The sequence below is a fragment of the Notolepis coatsorum genome (genome assembly GCF_963971535.1).
Source record: "Notolepis coatsorum genome assembly, chromosome: 10".
NCBI classification, from domain to species: Eukaryota; Metazoa; Chordata; class Actinopteri; order Aulopiformes; family Paralepididae; genus Notolepis; species Notolepis coatsorum.
In genome coordinates, this window is record NC_140174.1 from 6837393 (window position 1) to 6856547 (window position 19155).

At 44.7% G+C, this 19155-nt stretch overlaps 1 protein-coding gene across 2 annotated transcripts in view; it reads right to left on the minus strand.

Moving 5' to 3' along the window:
• tom1l2b (target of myb1 like 2 membrane trafficking protein b) overlaps positions 1-19155 on the minus strand; it is a 49915-nt gene that overhangs the window by 22776 nt on the left and 7984 nt on the right. For both annotated transcript variants that reach the window (XM_084322712.1, XM_084322711.1), the window contains exons 5-9: positions 17797-17931; positions 11887-12138; positions 10400-10516; positions 6328-6461; positions 5179-5230 (exon numbers count right to left, since the gene is read on the minus strand). In XM_084322712.1, the coding sequence (XP_084178838.1) occupies positions 5179-5230; positions 6328-6461; positions 10400-10516; positions 11887-12138; positions 17797-17931 (690 nt within the window). The remainder of the gene's footprint in view (positions 1-5178; positions 5231-6327; positions 6462-10399; positions 10517-11886; positions 12139-17796; positions 17932-19155) is intronic.

The following is a 19155-nucleotide window of genomic DNA, read 5'->3' on the forward strand; positions in this document are numbered from 1 at the left end:
AAGATGACATTTACGCCATTCACCTCCTCGAGACAGGGACCAAGAGAGTCCCGGTCAACGGCGTGTTGAGATACGCCACGCCACTCCTGCGGCGAGAAGGAATGCCTACTTTCCACGCCAAGACAGACGCCACAGAACGGTACCTGCTGAACACGGAGCGGCGCTTAGCCAAGAACCCCGCCCAAGAGAGTGTATACCGCGCTGAGATTGAGAAGCTCATCACAGCGGGACACGTCACAAAGATGGACATTAAAGAGGCTGACCAGACCACTGAATCGTGGTACGTGCCTCACCACAAGGTCCATCACAACGGTAAAGACCGCATAGTATTTAACTGCAGCTACCAGATCGGATCCCAAAATCTGAATAAAGAGTTACTGCCCGGTCCCACACTCGGCCCCTCCCTACTCGGCGTTCTACTCCGCTTCCGCCAGGAAAAGGCGGCCATCAGCGGGGACATTAAAGGAATGTTCCTGCAGGTGAGATTAGTAGAGGAGGACAAGCCCCTGTTACGGTTCCTATGGAGAGAGAAGCCAGGAGATGAGCACCCAGCCATCTACCAATGGGAAGTCCTCCCCTTCGGAACGACGTGCAGCCCCTGCTGTGCTACATTTGCACTACAGAAACATGTAGCAGAGGACCCAGCAGCGGACGAAGAGGTCCGACACAGCGTAAAGAACAGCTTCTACGTAGACAACTGTCTACAAAGCCTTTCAACCCAGGAAGAAGCCGAGGCTCTCCTGATTAAACTCCGCGCCTCATTGATCAAAGGCGGCTTTGATCTCAGGCAGTGGGCCAGCAGCGATCCGCAAGTACTGCGCAGCCTCTCCTCCGAGGACAAGGCAGCCAGCAGCGAGACCTGGATGGCTACAATCCCGGGAGAAGCCCAGGAGATGACCCTGGGATTGGTGTGGCGATTCAAAACAGATTCGCTTCACTACAGACACAAGCCCCTGACTACGGAGCAGGGAAGGCCGGCGGCGGCGCCGACCACCAGACGGAGTGTGTACACAACACTCGCCCGACAATATGACCCGCTAGGATGTATTCTACCGTACACCACCAGGGCAAAAATGATTGTACGAGCATTGTGGGACAAGGACCAGGGCTGGGACGACCCCATTCCCGCACACCTTGCATCCACCTGGAGAGAGTGGGAGATGGAGCTCCACTCACTCCCAGGCGTTAATATGCGCCGAAGCTACTTCCCACCCACGGTGAGGCCAGAGACATGTAAAATGGACTTACACGTCTTCAGTGACGCCTCAGAGGTCGCATACGGATCAGTAGCCTACTTGCGGGCCCAAGAAAAGGGGGGAGAGATCTACACAGCATTTGTCCTCGCCCGCTCGAGAATAGCCCCACGCAAGCAACAATCTATCCCACGTCTAGAGCTCTGCGCAGCCCTAGCCGGAGCGCACCTAGCCACGCTCATCCAACGTGAGCTCACCATACCGGTGTCTAGAACAATCCTGTGGTCAGATTCCACGACAGTACTCGCCTGGATCAAATCGGACTCATGCAAGTACAAAGTCTTCGTGGGAGTCAGAGTCACCGAGATTCAAGACTTAACCGAAGAGTTAACCGGAGAAACAGAGTGGCGCTACGTTGATACAAAACAGAACCCAGCTGACGTCATCACCCGGGGGATGCCCCTGGATGACCTCACCCGTCACAATGCTTACAGTGACGGCCCCGCATTCCTAAGACTCCCGGAAGGACAGTGGCCCATGCCTATCCCGAGGGAAGCAAGTCCAGAGGAGGTGGAAAATAAGAAGCCTGTGTTCTGTGGATTGAGCACTGTTATCTACCCAGTTACCCCCAACACACTCCTGATGGGGCGGCTAGATCCTGCATTACCCCAGACAATGTACCGGCCTGAAGAAGCGAACGGCCGACGAATGTGGAGGTACAGCCAAGTATTAGCCGACAAGTTTTGGAGCAGTTTCCTACTGCACTACCTACCGTCTCTACAGACCCGCCAGAAGTGGGTAAAGGAGAGAGACAATTTGACAGAAGGAACAGTCGTCATGATTATTGATCAATCACTGCCCAGAGCTATGTGGCCGGCCGGCCGCGTAAGCAAAGTGATCACCGGTGCCGACGGCAAGGTCCGAGCAGCTGAAGTGCTTGTCCAGGGTCGCACTTACACCCGTCCCGTGGCGAGGCTCATAGAACTGCCCCGACTCCCAGACACAATCGATGATGACCATGACCCTATAACCCTATGACTTTGTGAAGTTGACTGACCCCTACAGCAAACCCTTATGTGTAAATAGACAACGCGATTAATCTGTCTCTGCTTAACTGATTAGGTCTGGGACCAATCAGGGGGTGGCTGTTGTGAAGGGCCAGATTAAACCGAATATATATATTTATTTATATATATATATTTAATTGTATTTGTATATTCTCTAATATTCCTTGATATCCCTTGTATATTCCTTGTACAATATGCATTGAATATCCATTCTAGCCTACTGAACATCCCATAATAGTCTCCATTCTACTATTGGTCGAGACCTTGGTGCCAGGCTGCCATACCCCCCAGACCCAGTTCAAACGTACCGCTCAACATGTACGAACAAGTCCTAGTTCCGCGTAGGAATCTGGCTACCGCACCACTAATGGGACTATTTGTTCATAGTGCGTATATATACTGCGCTACTAAAGTAGGACTTCCTTTTTCAGTCCAGTTTCTTACCCTCCAATAGAGTCACAGACGTAAAGCCTCCCCGCGACGCCACGTGTGGGAGTAAGGCCAAGTTCGGCCTACCATCGGTATTGAGACATCGTGTATATTAATATTTGAATAGTCATATTTGGCACTATATCGTCGAGTTGGACGTAGTCTATTAAGCTAATAATAGTCTGTTAATATATAGTGCTTCGTGCGGTGAGAATACTACCGTAGTCAGCACCCCATCGTTTCGGGCAGAAAACTGGCTGCTTATCCAGGATGATCGACTCCATGTGAGATTGCACCCGAGGAGCCCCAGAGCCGACGAGCGAGTGGACCTGTATACCGGATTATTCTACCGACGACAGCCCGCCTTCCCAGGCACGGATTATGCTTTGTATACGTTGATTATTCCATGGATAAAGACCCCCGACACTGCCGTGTGTTGGAACCCCCCCCCCTGGAGAGGACGCAAGGTGAGGAGACGCTCTGCAAGACGAGGTCGCTTCACGTCTCTCCTCCATGGACCGGAGGACGCCGGCCCACAAAGAGTCCATCTGCTTTCATCTGCGGTCCAAGGATCGCCGGCGCATTGAACGGCACTACAGTGGGTTCACCTGGGATACCCTTGGCCGGATGAGGCAGCCGGACTCTACCCCCCCCCCCTTCCTACTCCTGTCGGCTTACAAGCGACCGGATTAACCCCCCCTAGTGTATCCAGTCTATAATCATTAAAGTATAATTGCTGTTATTCCTTAACTATTCCAGGTCGTATATGTACCACCTGCGCCTTCAGAGATTGGACATTCTCTATTGATATACCGACGAATACTCTTGCCATAAAAGTGCATACTAATTCCCATTCATAAATGTGATTGATTTGATTAAGTGCTTGCTCTACACACCATCGCTGTGTAGAAATAAAGACCTATTTCTAATTCGTACATTTGTGTTGGATCCGTTTCATCTACGTGACAGTGTTCATCATAATATATTTATGCCGAGTACTGGGTGGCCGAATATTAAGTACAAAGGTAGTGGTAGTAAGTATCATATCTAGTAATACAGTCAGGGAATTGTACCCCTCAGTTACAGACTGTATTGATCTATTTATGACGTGAAATAAATCTCGTACCGGTACCGGGCCGATAGGGCTTAAGAGGTTAACATCCTTTTGTTTTTAGCATATTTTAAACAGATACACAAGTCACTATTTTCAGAATTAAATTCCTTATGAGCAGAGAAGAATGAGCCCCTAAAAACACAATTTCAAATGAAAATAATATTACAAAAACATATTACAAATATTCTCAATGAAATTATCATTTAGCAGAGGTAAAAAGCACACAGGCATAGGTTATGACAATACTTAAAAACAATAACTTGCGGCCTGCTTCCGAGAACAGAAAGAGAGAAAGATTGTGAAAACAGGACTTGTATTCAATTTGATATGCCATTTTAAAATGATGAACTCTTAATATGCTTAATCGGCTTATAAACTCGTTTTGACGTGTAATTAAATCCGTTTTTTTATAAGCCGTGTGGTAAAGTGCATTATGTAGAATTAGAATGTGAAATGGGGCAGATTGTGCACGGCGTCCACTCTGGGAACCACTGCTCTAGAGACAGACAAAGTTCGACATGATGACTGACATTACAAAAAGAACATCTGCTAAAAATAACCACAACAAAAAAGAAAACACCATGCTATGAAACAACGTCCAAGGGCACAGGAGAAGTAACTCGGGAGTAGGGCTGGGCGATTCTTGCTCAAATGTGAATCACGATTTTTCTCTCTAAGAGTTGAGATCACGATTCTCTCACACGATTCTTATTTTTTCAATAAAATCATTTATTGCACTCTTTCTTAAACAGACAACATAACATATGAAAGTGCTTGACTTAAACTTAAACATAACATATATGAAAGTGCTTGACTTAAACTTAAAAGTCTCTTGTAACATACAAAATAACTCAAGTCAGAATCGTCATCATTTAAGGAGAAGGAAAGAGTGAGGAAGAGCAAGCAAGAGCATTATGTATTGTATTGTATTGTATTGTATTGTATTTATTATGTGCATGTCTTTTAATCTACATTTATTTTGATTTAAATACTGGACTGTCATTATTGTTATTATTATGTCGGTCATTGTCCTGTGATTTATCATAGATTTCTACTATTAATGTATTGTGTGTCTAGTTTTATGTAAAAAAAGGGAAAATAAAAAACATTTGTTAAAAAACGAAAAAAGAATCGTCATCATTTAAAAAGTAAAGTATTTTTTTTTTTTTTTATATTTAAAATTTTTATTATTATTTGTTTATACAAAAGAAATCGTCATCATTTAGAAATGAGATTGCATGAATTCTATGAATCGAGATTGCGAATAATTTTTTCGATAATTGCCCAGCCCTACTCGGGAGCATTGGGAGAGACGTGGGACAGTGAAGACGTGGGACAGTGAAGACGTGGGACACTTCACTACCTGGGAACTCACCCCGTTGTTGACACTCTGAACGGAGGACCTCCCAGACCGGAACCTCTGGTACCTGGAGGGACAGAGAGACGGGTGTGAAGAGAGGAGCCTGGAAGGGGACTGATGTCGGTACGAATGCAGGGCATCTGCAGGTTTCAACAAGTTCAATTTAAGACCTTTTTAATACCAATTTCAGGACCATACTAGCAAAAAAGAAAAAAGAAAAAAAAACACACTTGCGTGCCAATTTCAATTCTCACACGTTCCATACAAGCTCTTGCCTGACGCACCCGGTAGCCCCTCAAAAACAACGACTTGAATACAAAAACATTTCATATATATAATATTATTTCATCTCCCGACAGCCGGGCTTGCCTCCACCAAAAATCTGAATCTGTGCAAATTACATTGAAAACTTTTTAATAACTTTTAAGGCCTTAAATTAAAAATTATGAATTTAATACTTTATAAGACTTTTGAATACCCTGAAATGATCACATCGATGCAAACATGCTTGCATATGAAGTCCTCGCATAGATAGGGTCACGCTAGAGGTGTGTGTGTGTATATGTATGCGTGCATGCGTGTGTGCGTGCGCCTGTGTCCTTGATTCTATGCTTTGATCTGAAGTCCTCACATAGTGTCACGCTAGAGGTGCGTGTGTGTATATGTGTGTGTATATGTGTGTGTGTGTGTGTGTGTGTGTGTGTGTGTGCTGGAGCCGCAAAACCAATTTACCCTTCAAATGAAGATAACAGTGTATAACATTTTATATATAGTTATCCCCAAGCATACCCCACATTTAGCATAAAACGCCTGACAATTGCATACCCAAAGTAATTTGCGATTTATTATACTTTATACTTATAGCACACAGTTTGTTGCATTAATGGATTTATAAAGCAACAAAAAGAAAATGTTTGACTTTTTATTGCTGTTTTTACCTGTTATAACAAAGGAAAACCTCAAACTCGTATGAAGAGGAGAAAAAAGACTGGCTGTGTAGACCTATTTTTAAATAAAACACAAAAGAGGAGACAAAACACTGGTGTCTGTAGACCGACTTTGAAATAAAACCCTGAACTAGCCGCAGGTTGCCGACCTCTGGTATAGGCTCTCTACATACCCGTCAGTGGTGTTGATCGTGTGCGCGTGTAGGTTTGTTCTGACCTCTCGTATCGTAGGAAAATGTTGTTGAGGTCATCGTTGACGTGCAGAAGCTCCTCAGTCACATCCTCGTTGGAGACACAGGAGATGAGCTCCATTATCCTCTGCTGCATGGCTCTGCAAGTCCTGTTCAGCTCCTACATGTTCAGTACACAACTGTTCAGCTCCTACATGTTCAGTAGACAACTGTTCAGCTCCTACATGTTCAGTAGACAACTGTTCAGCTCCTACATGTTCAGTAGACAACTGTTCAGCTCCTAGATGTTCATTAGTCCTGTTCAGCTCCTACATGTTCAGTACACAACAGCTGTTCATTAGTCCTGTTCAGCTCCTACATGTTCATTAGACCAGCGGTTCTCAACAGGGGTGCCTCAGAGAGCTGCCAGGGGTGCTTTGAGATTTCTCAAAAATAATTTTTTTTTTTATTTTTTAATAGAATTACAGAAAATGATCACTAAAGTGCTATATGTTGCAGCTGCACTGTTTCCCATGAAAATAGCATATTTGGATAAGTTTGACAATTTCTCAAAAACAGAAAATCATTATTATTATTAAAAAAAAACACACACAGATCACCAAGTTACTCTGGATAAAGAACCCCTTTACAGAGAACATTGAGAGACAAAGCTTCCTGACACATCTCCATCCAAACTCTTGGAAGAACTCATTGAAATCTCATCCGATACCACCCGGAGAGCTCGTTTCAGTGAAGTGCCCCTGGAAACATGTTGGTCTGAGTGTGGTGCTGAGTACCAAGTATCTCATGATGATGCAGCAGTTAAGGTGTTGATACCATATTCAGCACCAAATATCTGTGTGAAGCTGGCTTTTCATCCATGACAGCTCTGAAAACTAAATATAGGGCCAAGTTGAGCCTTGAGGATGACATGCGTGTTGCCTTGTCAAAGATCTCCCCATGTATTGACCGTATTATTAGCCTGCAGCAGCAGACCTTGCATTGAGCTAGAAATGTCCACTGAGTGAACGAGTGCTTATTTTCTGTATTTATTTATATTTCTTGAGAAATGGTAACTTCAACTTGGTGATCCTTTTCTGTATATATATATATATATATATATATATATATATATATATATATATATATATATATATATATATATATATTTATTTATTTATTTTATAATGATTTTCTGTTTTTGAGAAATGGTCAAACGTATCCAAATATGCTATTTGATTGACTACTACAAGCAGTGCAATGTCAACAGTACTAAGCACTTAAATAAATGTTATTTTGAAAGCAAGCACTTTTGTCATCATTGTAGCAAAAAAGACAGGAGGGGAAAAGTCTTTATCGTATGTAGGGGTGCCCTGGAATATTTTATTGGACACAGGGGAGCCTTGGCAGCAGAAAGGTTGAGAACCCCTGATGTAGACAGCTGGTCATTAGTCCTGTTCAGCTCCTACATGTTCAGTAGACAGCTGTTCATTAGTGCAGTTCAGCTCCTACATGTTCAGTAGACAGCTGTTCATTAGTGCAGTTCAGCTCCTACATGTTCAGTAGGGCTGCACGATTTGGGGAAAATATGGAATTGAAATTTTTCTGAGATATTGCGATTGTGATTCAATTTGTGATATATATATATATATTCTTTTTTAAAGCAGCCCAACGGAGTATTATTGTAAAATGCCGCTTGCATGAAATGTCCGTTCGGTTGCTTTAAATCTTGTAATAGATTTATAACATGTGATGGAACATTAACCCGACTACCACCAGATGGGTTTTTTCAGACAACCATCTACAGGCTCCAGACTAACTTTCCCACTGCTGCTCCGTCCTTACTGAAGGTTTTAGGCGCACCAGCACAAAAATTAGGCGCACCACTTAAATCGACAGTGTAGAGAGACAAATGGAGCAGCAATTACTGTAATCTATCGGATGGATTCTACTCGCTTGGAGAGTGCGTGTGAAGAGTGTTGGGCCAGCAAGAGAGGAAAAAAAGGGAAAGTTATTTTCTGCCAAGTATGCTTTTCTAGTGGTCTGAGTGGATATTATTTTAGATCCACACTTAATTAGTCTCAGTTCCTTTTACATTTGTATTAAATCACTGCACGGCATTGTCTGGCCTACGCGGTGGGTCTGCTCGGGGCACGGAGCCTGGAAAATTTTCTTTTTACCTGGGAATCGATACCGCAACCCAACGGTGTACCTTTTTTCGGTACTTTACTCTCTCTGTAAAACGAAACTATGTCTAAACTTCCCAATTTCAACATTGTAGAACCCTACCTCCCTCTCCCAAGCCAGTCCTACAATAATTTTTTTAATGCTGCACGATCATGTATACATTTATTATGAATTATATTTTTTTATGTTTAAATATCAACATTATCTGGCCATCCTCAGTAAATACTATCAAACTCCTCTGACCTCATCTGGTCTTTCCAAAGACCAGAGATGGGACGTGAGCGCGTGCACACACACACAGAAAGGGAGAATGGCTTATAGCAGAAGACTTAATGATTTTAGAATATTTCAGCTAATGAAGTTAAATGTTTATTATCATCAACTATCCAGTTCGTCTTTAATAGTGTAACGTTTGGCTACTTAAAATTATTGAACCGCTCAGCCCCCCCCCCCCCCCCCCCCCCCTTAGAGTAGACAACTGCTCTACAGAACTAACCACAATATAGTAGTACTCCCTCTAGTTTATTATTGCTTAAATCAATCAATTACTGGCACAATGGCCAGAGAGGCCATACTGTTATATTACTGTATGAATATCAAAGCACGGACGATCCTTAGAACACGTTGTAGGAACCAAACAACAAGGCTATTTATCACCATTGATCAACTGAATCGAATAAATCAATTACAAAAACATTATCGATTAAGAATGACTGCATAGATGCTTCAAAGCCTTTGGTGGCAGTTAAATGTCCCAAAGCATCTCGCGTGATGGAAATCCAGAAGGAGAAGAAGCACAAGTTCGTTCAAAGATGTGTTTCAGCACGATTACAGTGTGCATTTTTAATAAAAAAATAATCGTTATATTGAATGGATTACTTAAGATAACAATTGTATGTAGAGTAATCTTTACATTTTTATTTTATAAATAATACATCCACAGAGCTTTTAGAAAGGTGTGGAATAAAAGTATTGCTCCCCCCCCCCCCAAATAAATGATTGATTAATGAATTTATAATTTTAAACATTTTGACGGGTCCAAAATTAATCTCGTTGTTCACATGCTGCAGGTATGTATCCCCTCCACGTCTATTCGAAAGGCAACCGGTTCATGCGTTTTGCTAATCTGATTGGCCACTGACGTTTCTGGTCATGTGACATGTGCGCCCAATCGCGTGACGCCTGTGTCTTTGCCCATTTCCGCCTCGACCAGCAGCAAACTACCTAACGCCTAGTTTATCACTGGTTAAGCTTAGACGACTCTTTCGAAGTTGGTTACGGTTAGAGTTTGGAATCAGGGCTGGCGTTCTATCGCCCTGCTCTAAGACAAACTCGCCGTCACACGATTGGTGCGCCCAGAAACAGCAGTGGCCAATCAGAGCGCAAAACTCGAACGCGGAAGCATGAACCGGTTGCCTTTCGAATAGACGCGTCCCCTCCCTACTTCCCATTTCCCCATGTAGAATCCTGATTGGATAAATGACAATGCTGGTGCTCTAGTGCGACCTCTAGTGGTTGTGGGTTGCATGCAAGTCTATGGAGTAGAATTCTAATGTCAACCATCGCTAAGCTCATATCAAATCATCCAATGCGGGACCCAGCGAAGCGTCAATTAGTTGCACGACCCTACTGGGCAAGTTAGGGGTAAATTGTTGCCTACTAACTGGCGTAAACTTTCTATCCAAAATCAAGTTACCATTTGACAGATGCAGATGCAGATCTTTCCCCCACATCAGTAGCCCCCCCTAGTGGTTATCATTATTGGACCGAAGCAAATACATTCTCCATGTAGTCTTTCCATCTTTATCAATTGCAGACAATAACTGACTGATAAACACACACACACACACACACACACACACACACACACACACACACACACACACACACACACACACACACACACACACACACACACACACAGGTGCTGACCTGCAGTAGTTCATGGTCGGAGGGGTCCTCCTGCCCAGGGACCATCTCAGTCAGCATCTCTGACATCACCTTGGTGTTCCCACGCACAATGTCCAGCTCACTGCGCAGCCGGCAGATCTGTGGGGGGGGGGGGGGGGGGGGAGAGACGGACAGACAGACAGAGGAGAGACAGACAGAGGAGAGAGAGAGAGACAGAGAGACAGACAGAACAGACAGAGGAGAGAGAGAAAGACAGACAGAGGAGACAGACAGACAGAGAGAGACAGACAGACAGACAGACAGACAGACAGACAGACAGACAGACAGACAGACAGACAGCAGACAGACAGACAGAGAGAGACAGACAGACAGCAGACAGAGGAGAGAGAGACAGACAGACAGACAGAGGAGAGAGACAGAGAGACAGACAGACAGAGGAGAGAGAGAGACAGACAGACAGAGAGAGACAGACAGCAGACAGACAGAGAGAGACAGACAGACAGACAGAGGAGAGAGACAGACAGACAGACAGACAGAGGAGAGAGAGACACAGACAGACAGAGGAGAGAGAGAGAGACAGACAGACAGACAGACAGACAGAGGAGAGAGAGAGAGAGACAGACAAAGGAGAGAGAGAGAGAGACAGACAAAGGAGAGAGAGAGGGGGGACCGGGGGAGACAACAAATTATCTACGTAAGTCTAACATTTGGCTAGTTGATGGGAAAACCCAATTATCTCACACAACCGATGATTGTCTCACTCCAACCTGACAATTTGTGGACTCCTCATAACGACTGGCTGCCATACCCAGAGTTGTCCGTTTTTTGTCTTAATATTTGTCTTGGCATGTTATATATGCCGCAAAATATAGTCTTTTAAAATGACAAATCATCTGGCTGCATCATCGACACGTTTAGGGCTGACCTTCGATTTTTTTTGGAATTCGAAGCTTCGGGCCGAGATTCAATTTTAATTAGAAGCTTCGAAATTAAAAAAATTTATCTTTTTTTCTTTTCTTTTTTATATATATATATTTTTTTATGTTGTGGGACTTGTACAGCACTTTGTTCAACTTTGTCAGTGCTGTAAAGTTTAAACCTTTTTAAATCTTAGACAAACGAAACACTTTGCTTTCATGAAATATTGTAAGCCGTCATTTGAGGCTTTATAAAAGCAGCACAATGAACACAAATCTGTCCGTGCCGAGTCCGATTTCATCTTAAATAACAAACAGCATTTATTGTTGTAGTTAACAAAGAGAGGCAGAGTTGATTTTGAAAAAAAAAATCATAATAATAATAATTCATACATTTATTTTTACTTTTTTAATAATCGCATTTTTTTCATATTCGAATCCCATGCCCATCGAACGAAGCTTCGAAGCTTCGAAGCTTCGAAGTATTTAAGACAGCCCTAGACACGTTACATCATGGCTGACGACTGCAACAGAAGTGTGTAACAACAACAACACCAGCTGTGCTCCCTCCCGGCCTGCGGTGCAGCCTACCTGTTCGGGCGTGGGGTTGATGGATCCAGAGGCGTGGATGTTGGGGACCTGCGGGGCGGTGTAGGCCGGGGGCACAGCTTGCGGTGTGGGCTGGGGCTGGAGCTGGGGCTGGGGATGGGGATGGGGATGGGGATGGGGATGGGGATGGGGCTGGGGCTGGGGTTGGGGCTGGGGTTGGGGCTGGACCTGGAGCGGGGGAGGAGGGGTGTGGAACTTGTGCAGGACAGAGTCCCCCTCAGGTGCGGATGCCAACTGTGATAAAAGGAGACAAGAAATTTAAATGCTAGTCGTCTTTTATTGAAAATGAGGAACTAGGCCTAAAAGAAAAAATGGTTCGTTTCCGGTTGCCGACCGACCCTGCCGATTTAGGTGCGACCCAATTTATTTTATGATTTCCTTTTTTTTTATTAAAAAAAAATATTTAAATATTTTTTTTTTACAATAAAGTTTCATACAAATCTTAGTCAAACCTTTAGTATTATGGATATTAAACATGCTGGCAGAGTACATGCATCCATGTTGTTGTGAACATTTTAATTAAATAAAGAAATTCCCTATCCATAGTCGCCGTGGGAAAGAATAAAAAAAATAAAAATAAATTCCCTACCTACCCATGGCCTTAACTGACAACCAACAGGAAACAAACAATATTTTCTTTTATGCCCTAGCTGGTCAAGATATTTATTCCCGGGTTAAAGGAGCAATAGGCAGCCGTTGATTTTGGGCAGAACTTAAGAAATATTTTTAAATCCTTAAAATCCTAATAAAAAAAACACCCTTCCCAATCAGAACGTGCCAGGATGCCTCCAAAGCCACACCTCGCTGGGTAGCTAGCAGGCAGCTATGTGTCAGCAGCAGCCCTTTGAGTACGAGCACAACTGTTATGCCAGAAGAAGCACTAGAGGGTTGGATAGACGGCTCACTCATTCCAATCATTTTACTTGGTGGATGTTGTTGTTTTAGCTCCTGCTCCTTACTGGAACCGCTTTACATTTCTTTCTTCTTTCTTTACATTTCGGTGTTGAAATATTTTTTGTGTACTATCGATTATAATAAGAAATGTTGCCAAAAATCGGCGGCCACTTATTGATCCTTTAACACTTTGGCTGCCTAAGGTTAAATTCATGATATACCATAGATTGCCAGCGCTATTTGTCTATGGAGAAAGTCCCCTTCTTTGCAGGGCTATAACTTTTTAAATTCTATTGCTACATTGCCATTATTAGGGCCCATTCAAAGTCCTATATGTATTGTTCATTGTGTAGCAACGTTAAACTTTTTCATTCACATATTCATAGTAAAGTATGGTCTAATGTATAAGTATGTTTTCATCTCTTTCTGCAGCTTTCTCCAGAACGTGATATATAGCCCCAAATGCATTATATTGATGATGAAATACAGTTTGATGGCAATCAGCGTGATATAAAAAATTCCAACTAGACGTACTTCTAGAAGTTACTACACGTCATCTGATGTTGACCGGATGGGCGAGGGGGCGTTTATAATTCCGTGGGCAGCGTTATACCAATCATCTAATGTGGGTCAAATGTTGATAATAGCAGTTTGTATCGAAGACGGTAACGTTACACGCTCAAACTCACCCCAGTCTCCGCGCGCCGTTGGGCGATCATCGTAGAGTAAAAATTATATCATTATGGGATGGCGATTTACCCGGTCCATCTCCAGCTTGTATAATGGTATATACGTCCAAATCATGTTGTTTATCGAGTTATTGGCAATCGATCGCTATGTAGCGTGACGAGCCAGAGTCACGGGACATGTACCGAGTGGCCGGAAGCAATACGGACGTCTAGCACAACCTCTATGGCACATCCTGTTTAAGCGATTGCGCCGATCGGCCACCAGATGGCGCTCCTGAACCGCCAGAGAGCTCAGTGGGTCCTGCTGGTGGATCTCAGGCCAGCGGAGGGGACATATGAATCCGATCGCAGATTTTTGAAATATTGATATAAAGACGACGTAAAGCGTCCTCCGGCAACTTGAGCATGGCCGGGAATGACGTCTAAAGACGGTTCCCGGCACCCAAAGTGTTAAGTTAACGACATATAACGGAACGTAGACCAAATGCGTCCACATTTCTATAGGATTCTAGCACATTTTCATAACAATAGCGAATATTACCGTTTTCATTGAGGTTTCTCACAAATTAACGATGCTTTATGTGGTCCTTTATATGCCGATTATCATTCAAATCTTAAATTGTACCATATGTCCCCCTTTAGACAACATATGTAACGCTACCAGCGCACTTTTGTTAAGATAATTAGTTTACCATTCGCGGTCGCTATACCGAGGTCGCAGTAATAGTTTACCGCTGTTCAGATCACGTAGAAGAATATAGACACATCCCAGTAGGGCGGGCCATACTTTATTTTTTTTGGAAAATCAATCGAGTGGGGTGTCTAAAATACGTGTTTTTTTGTGGGGAATTCAAATATGGGATTATTTTTACAATCGGATAACTCCTACCTACATTGTTTTGGATTTCAAAATGGCCGATTTGACCATTTTTCACCCCTTGGCCATACATGGATGCCAACATGAATCTTAAGGAAATCCTAACATGCAAGGTGTCTAAATGATGTGTTTCTTAATGGGGAATTCAAATATGAGTTCATTTTTGGGATAGGATAACTCTAACCTACATCATTTTGGATTTCAAAATGGCCGATTTTACCATTTTTCACCCCTTGGCCATACATGGATGATAACATGAATCTGAAGGAATTCCTAACATGCAATATGTCTAAATGATGTGTTTCTTAATGGGGAATTCAAATATGATGTCATTTTTGGGATAGGATAAATATAACCTGCATAATCTTGGATTTCAAAATGGCTGATTTTACCATTTGAACCCATTGGTATTGTATTACAAAATTGCAAAGATAAAAAATATATGGGAAATCATTTATAATGACAAAGCCATCAAATTTATTAACAAGTGAACTGTATATAACTGGATACAACTCCAAAGATCAATAATAATAATACTAACAATAATAAATTGTATTTGTAATGCACACAAACACCTAAGTGCTAAATCTCGATTTCCTGACTTCTTGAACTTTGCCAGGTTCCAATATCTTGATTGGACTCATTCTTGGATGGCAAGATCTCCTACTGTACTGCTTTAGCCACCAACCTACAAACACAAACTTAAAGTCAACGTCAGCCATAAATAGGTGAGCTCTTTCCAGAACTACTCAGCAGAAACCTCTGTAACCATTTTAACAAACGTCTCAATGTAGCCTATTGAGAAAATCCATGGGGCTCCATCAATCATCTATCTTCTTAAATTTGATCAGGTTGCACAAGTCCTGCTTGGATTCATTCTTGGACATCAGCCTCCTGCTGGTCTCCTGAGCCCTGATCCCTCCATCCCTTTTTTCTTATGAAAAGTACTTAGCAGAGGCCTCAGTCACCATTTTAACAACCCTCTCGATGCTTTGTGTGTGGCAAGGCCAGTCGAGAACCTCCATGGGGGTGTTGATGAAGTTCTTCACCTCGGAGGTGCTTAGGGAGCAGGTGAGAGGTGGCTCTGACACATCTTCTGACCAGCTGATTAAGCCACCAATGCTGGAAGCGTCACTATTGATGTGAGGTGTTCTTCTGATCCTGACACAGGAGTCTCCCAGCTGAGTGTCTGGATCCCCCTCTCCCCTGATGGCCAGGATTCTCTCCACCCCCTCAATTCTCTCTTTTTGATCCTCAGAGCACAGCAGTGTTTGGAGGATGGCTTCACTGTGGGCATACCAAGCAGATCTTCTCACAGTTGGCATCACAACATCCAGCACCTCCTTCCTCTGAGACTTGAGGCAGTCCAGCTGAAACAGGATGTGCCTAGGCCCTTCGATCCAGGAGTGTTTGACCTTCATGTTGAACCAACATGGATAATACACTCCAATGATGAATTCCACAATGCATTGTAGATTATTCAGGTTCTTTCTTTTAAGTTGATGCTTTGACACCCAGAGCCTGAGGAGTCTGTTTGCTGTGGTGAGCCAGCGGCTGTGGTTTACCGGTCCAATCTCCAGCAGAGCCAGCCTTGCAGAAAGCACATCCCTGATTGCACAGACCAGCTTATAGCCATAGTGTTGATCAGTTGAGAGATCTTGAATGATCTTCTCAGGCAGCTTGATCAGCGGAGGGCCAAGAAAGATCCTGGTGAAGTTAGGATTGATCTCCAAGTCTGTAACAGAATCAAGGAGCTGTCCTATTGGCCCAGACAATTTGTTGTCTGACAGAGTAGCCCCATCAACTTCAACAATGAGACGGCGCAGTGGAAGTTCACCAGTGTGCAGGTTGCACACCAACCAGACCAGCTTTCTCCCCAGGTGCAGCTCCAGCTTCCGCATTACACCTGCCTTCACTCCAGTGTTGACATTGGTCGAGTCTCCTCCAATGGCCCACAAGGTCTTATCAGAACCTCTCTCTTTCAGCCAGGCAAACAGGACCTTAGCAATCTTCTCTGCATGGGACTCCTCTTTAGTTGCTTTCTCTGGTGTAAAGTGGAACAGATAGTTGCTGCCAGGCTCACTAGCAACACTATAGTGTTCTTCCTTGATCTTTGCAGGAAAAGATTGGTCACCATCATCACATTGGTCATGTCAATCCGCCCATCAAAGAGGATACAGGAGATCCCCCCCTCCTCCCTGCACTTCTCCTCAAACTCTTCCCCCAGCTCTTGCATCAACTTTTCTTGTGCTCTCTTAACCTTGTTCTTATCAATCACTTTACTTGTGTCATCTTCTAAGATGAGTCCTGCATCAATCAGAGCTGCAGTTGCTATAGCTGCAGTTGGCCTTAGACCTATGCCATACCTTACACTAGCAAGGGCGATGTTTGGAATCTCATCATAATTTTTCCGTAGCTTTGCTGAAGCTGCAGGGTCAGTTTCAGGAATGAGCTCAACTTCAGGGACTGTAAGGAAGCTCTCAAAATCCTTCCTGGCAACCTTGTCTGCTGCTGCAAAGCTTTCTTCTTTGCCCCTTCTCCTTTTCTCTGCCTTCTTTTCCATCCCCTGCCTTTCCAATGTTTTCACCTGTCTCTTGTGCTCAGGCAGATCAGCTCCAGCCATTTGGTGTGGTCCTTTACTTCCAACCTTTTCCCTCTGTCCCTTGATGTAGGCAATATCTTTCACAGGAATCTTTTTGTCTTTGCTGCAGCAACAGTTAATGTTCAGATTCATGTTGGCATCCATGTATGGCCAAGGGGTGAAAAATGGTAAAATCGGCCATTTTGAAATCCAAAATTATGTAGGTTAGAGTTATTCTATCCCAAAAATTAACTCATATTTGAATTCCCCATTAAGAAACACATCATTTAGACACCTTGCATGTTATGATTTCCTTCAGATTCATGTTGGCATCCATGTATGGCCAAGGGGTGAAAAATGGTCAAATCGGCCATTTTGAAATCCAAAACAATGTAGGTAGGAGTTATCCGATTAGAAAAATAATCCCATATTTGAATTCCCCACAAAAAAACACGTATTTTAGACACCCCACTCGATTGATTTTCCAAAAAAAAAAAGTATGGCCCGCCCTAACATCCCAGTGACCTGCGACCTGTGCTAACGCTCTTGGGAAATGTATTCATGTAGTTTTCAACATTTTCACCTTTTAATTTGAAACCAATGCTGCCATCTACTGACAACAGAAAGTGTCGTCTAATCGTCACCTTGAGAGCCACTTCCGCATACAGCGTCGCCCGAATCCCATTCTAGAGATTCCCACTTTTTACTGGGAATGGGGCGTGGCCGTATTTGGTCCCAGACAATAAGAGTGGCTGCGATTGGTCACCGTGACGTTACAGATTCTTATATATACACGCATGACACACGAGGAGGAGCACAAGCACACTTTGTTGTTGGCAACGATCTCCTACCCGGTGAGGCGTGTGTATGGGAGACAGAGTCTCCAGCTCTGACATGGGGAACTCGATGCCTTTCCTCTTCAGCTCCTCGTAGATGTGGACCACGCCCGTGAGATCTGGACTGCTCCTGAAGGCATCGGCCCAGGCCTGGGGACGAGAGGAGAGGACGGGAGGGGAGGGGTTAAGAGAGGAGAGGACGAGATGAGAGGGGTTAAGAGAGGAGAGGACGAGAGGAGAGGACGGGAGGGGTTAAGAGAGGAGAGGACGGGAGGGGAGGGGTTAAGAGAGGAGAGGGGTTAAGAGAGGAGAGGACGGGAGGGTTAAGAGAGGAGAGGACGGGAGGGGAGGGGTTAAGAGAGGAGAGGACGGGAGGGGAGGGGTTAAGAGAGGAGAGGACGGGAGGGGTTAAGAGAGAGAGGACGGGAGGGGAGGGGTTAAGAGAGGAGAGGACGGGAGGGGTTAAGAGAGGAGAGGACGGGAGGGGAGGGGTTAAGAGAGGAGAGGACGGAGGAGAGGGGTTAAGAGAGGAGAGGACGGAGGGAGGGGTTAAGAGAGGAGAGGACGGGAGGGGTTAAGAGAGGAGAGGACGGAGGGAGGGGTTAAGAGAGGAGAGGAGGAGGGAGAGGTTAAGAGAGGAGAGGGAGGGGATTAGAGGAGAGGACGGGAGAGGGGTTAAGAGAGGAGGACGGAGGGAGGGGTTAAGAGAGGAGAGGAGAGGAGGGTTAAGAGAGGAGGTGTAGAGGAGAGGAGGGAGGGGTTAAGAGAGGAGAGGAGGAGGGGAGGGGTTAAGAGAGGAGAGGACGGGAGGAGAGGGGTTAAGGAGAGGAGAGGAGGGAGGGGGTTAAGAGAGGAGAGGACGGGAGGGGAGGGGTTAAGAGAGGAGAGGGAGAGGAGGGAGAGGGGTTAAGAGAGGAGAGGAGGAAGGAGGGAGGGGTTAAGAGAGGAGAGGACGGGAGGGGAGGGGTTAAGAGAGGGAGAGGAGGAGAGGAGAGGGGTTAAGAGGAGAGGACGGGAGGGGAGGGGTTAAGAGAGGAGAGGAGGGAGGGAGGGGTTAAGAGAGGAGAGGACGGGAGGGAGGGGTTAAGAGAGGAGAGGAGGAGAGGGGTTAAGAGAGGAGAGGACGGGAGGGAGGGGTTAAGAGAGGAGAGGACGGGAGGGGAGGGGTTAAGAGAGGAGAGGACGGAGGGGAGGGGTTAAGAGAGGAGAGGAGGAGAGGAGGGGTTAAGAGAGGAGAGGACGGGAGGGAGGGTAAGAGAGGAGGACGGGAGGGGAGGGGTTAAGAGAGGAGAGGACGGGAGGGGAGGGGTTTAAGAGAGGAGGAGAGGGGTTAAAAGAGGAGAGGAAGGGAGGGGAGGGTTAAGAGAGGACCAG